At 37.7% G+C, this 2,624-nt stretch overlaps 1 protein-coding gene across 1 annotated transcript; it reads left to right on the top strand.

The window, feature by feature from the left end:
• The first annotated feature begins 412 nt into the window (after positions 1-412).
• On the top strand, positions 413-1,598 carry LOC108450581 (ethylene-responsive transcription factor RAP2-1-like). Its single transcript, XM_017748264.2, has one exon. It carries the CDS (start codon positions 864-866, stop codon positions 1,323-1,325), a length of 462 nt encoding a protein of 153 aa, XP_017603753.1. The 5' UTR covers positions 413-863; the 3' UTR covers positions 1,326-1,598.
• Positions 1,599-2,624: the final 1,026 nt, after the last annotated feature.

The following is a 2,624-nucleotide window of genomic DNA, read 5'->3' as shown; positions in this document are numbered from 1 at the left end:
AAATAACAAACTAACAGACAACGTCAAATATCCAGTTATTTCTGTTACACCAAAACCAGCTTTTTTTACTTGTTTTCAAAAAAAAAAAAAAGGTAGGAGGGAAATTAAGTTATAATAATTATTTTGGGGTTTAAACATAAAGTTAATTTAAGGTAAATAATTGAAGAGTACATACTACATACCAGTAACCGGGGAAACTGACCTAAGACTAATTTGTTTGTAGGAAATGCCGACTTTGTTTATTCAGGATTTTGTAATGAAACAGTAGCATATTTGAAGTTAAAAAAGAAAGGGACAAAAAATGATTAAAAAAGAAGAAGACTAAAGATGGAAATAAACAAGGATGTTCGGGTGCTTGGAATATAGTAGAACCACGTCTGCTGGTCACATGCTTACCATTACAAACCGATAACCGCGAGAGTAAGAGAGAGAAATAAGTATGTGTAGAGTGCAATGGCTATATCATACATAAATTGTATAGGCTTTTTTAGAGATATATCGGAAGTGATGGATTATGTCGGCCCAATTTGGATTTATCTAAAGCTAGATCGATCAACGTGGCGGCCGTGCCCAGACGACAGACTAGCAGCCAAGTGGGAAACTAATACTGCTTCTTGCCTCTCTTTCTCTCTCTATCTTCAATATATTATTTATTTATTTATTTATATATCCTTTTCTACTTATATATAACAATAGAGAATAGCTTTTAGAGCAAAGAGTATTCGTTGATTAAACGTAGCTAGAATCTGTTCCCTTTCTTTTTCTCCTTCTTATGGCTTACAAGTTATAGTTTCCAGAAACAAGGGGAAATAAAAAAAATCCATTTTGTTTTAGGATTTTGGTCTTCTTTTATCTTTTGGGTCATGGAGCTAGGTGATTGTTGTTTAACATCAAGTCCAGCAAGCGGAGAGAAGCGAAAGCTGCATAGGACACAGCAAAAGGAGAAACCATTCAGAGGGATAAGGATGAGGAAGTGGGGAAAGTGGGTCGCTGAAATCAGAGAACCCAACAAGCGGTCCAGGATTTGGCTCGGTTCTTACACCACCCCTGTAGCCGCCGCTCGTGCTTATGACACAGCCGTTTTCTACTTGCGGGGTCCTTCCGCCAGGCTCAACTTCCCTGACCTCATATTCCAAGAAGACGAGCTTAGGGATATCTCAGCCGCTTCCATACGCAAGAAAGCAACCGAGGTGGGGGCTAAAGTCGACGCTTTACAGACCTCACTCCATCATGCTTCTGCTTCGTCATCGGAATCATCGAACCCTACTCGGGTTTTCCGTAAACCTGATTTGAACAAGTACCCTGACAGTTCTGATGAAGATTGAAAAAAACAATATAATAGTTTACCATAACCCCAAAACCTACAACTGTTCATACTCGCCACTTTTCTTTTCTTTTTTTCCCCACTTATGTCTTTTTGATTCTCTCATGGAATAGCAAGTGCCCAAAGAATAGAATCAATAAAAAAATGGATTGATTCTCTGTTTGATAAGGTTATGAATGTTTTACTTTGGGAATACAAGTTTAGTTTATGGCATGTAACTTTTAACATGAATGGATATTGATGAAACAGGGATATATTTCGCTGAGTTAGTAAATACTCCTAATTCCTTGATCAGTTTCAGCCGTGCTTTTTGTTTAGGTTAATAATATATTTATATACAATTTCCTTGTATTTATATCAATATGTTTTCAACAAAAAAAGTTGGGGAAATTCGAAGTAAGAGATGAAGGATCCGAGGGTGTGTGACCAAGAAGCGGATAGGCATGAAAAAAAAAGAGGGGGGGGGCGATGGCCTACCAGCTTGTGTATCCATATATTAGCTGCTACAACCAAACAAACTAGATAAGAAGATAAGGGTGAGATATAGTCACAGAGATACATGCGAGAAGCAAGTACAGTTAGTTACTTATGACTCTGCTTGTGGACACCAAAAAAAACACAGCCAGATTAGAGAGAGAGAGAGAGATGAGCAGGGGAGGGGACGGGATGGGAGGGGGTGTCACCGTCATCGATGGTGGTGGCTTTTACGGAAGGCTTTGTTTGTTGGAAATTGATAGGTGATGAAAGGTAGGCGGTGAGTGGGGTTTTATTTTTTTTCATTTCTATAATACTTAATTAACGTAAGTTGATGCTTGCTTTTAAGGGTTTGATTAGTTTTATTGTTGTTTGTTTAATGCGTATTAAATGAGTCATTAATGGGACCTAAGATTTTTATTTGTATTAATGAGGACCAAACATGTAACATGCGAAGCTCTTGCCTTGGACCAAACCCTTTTTTTATTAGTTTCTGTTTTGTTGCTTTAATTTGTGTTGGACGGTTGATTTTCTATCTGTTTTTTTAGCCGTGAAAATCTGCCGCCCTTGGTTGTTCCAACTGTCAACCCATCAAGATTTTGACCTTGCAGTGAAAAGGGTGTAGACCCGAACCCGACTAGAAATAGTTTCAAATACCTATCGAATTTGATCCGAGTCATGAATAATTTCGTAAAAGACTTGTCCACCCAATCCCCCTGATTTGACATGAAAAAGATATAAATATAAATATTGATTGCCCCTTAGCAGTGATTAAGGTGAATGTTTTAAGCTTCCCTTTGCATGTGAAAACAAATTGGAAATTTGT

Source organism: Gossypium arboreum, chromosome 5, assembly GCF_025698485.1.
Source record: "Gossypium arboreum isolate Shixiya-1 chromosome 5, ASM2569848v2, whole genome shotgun sequence".
Taxonomy (NCBI): Eukaryota; Viridiplantae; Streptophyta; class Magnoliopsida; order Malvales; family Malvaceae; genus Gossypium; species Gossypium arboreum.
This window is presented reverse-complemented; position numbering and strand designations above follow the sequence as displayed.

Excerpts from the sequence above, each read along its gene's own strand:
- LOC108450581 (XM_017748264.2), top strand. The coding sequence starts at position 864 with ATGGAGCTAGGTGATTGTTGTTTAACATCAAGTCCAGCAAGCGGAGAG.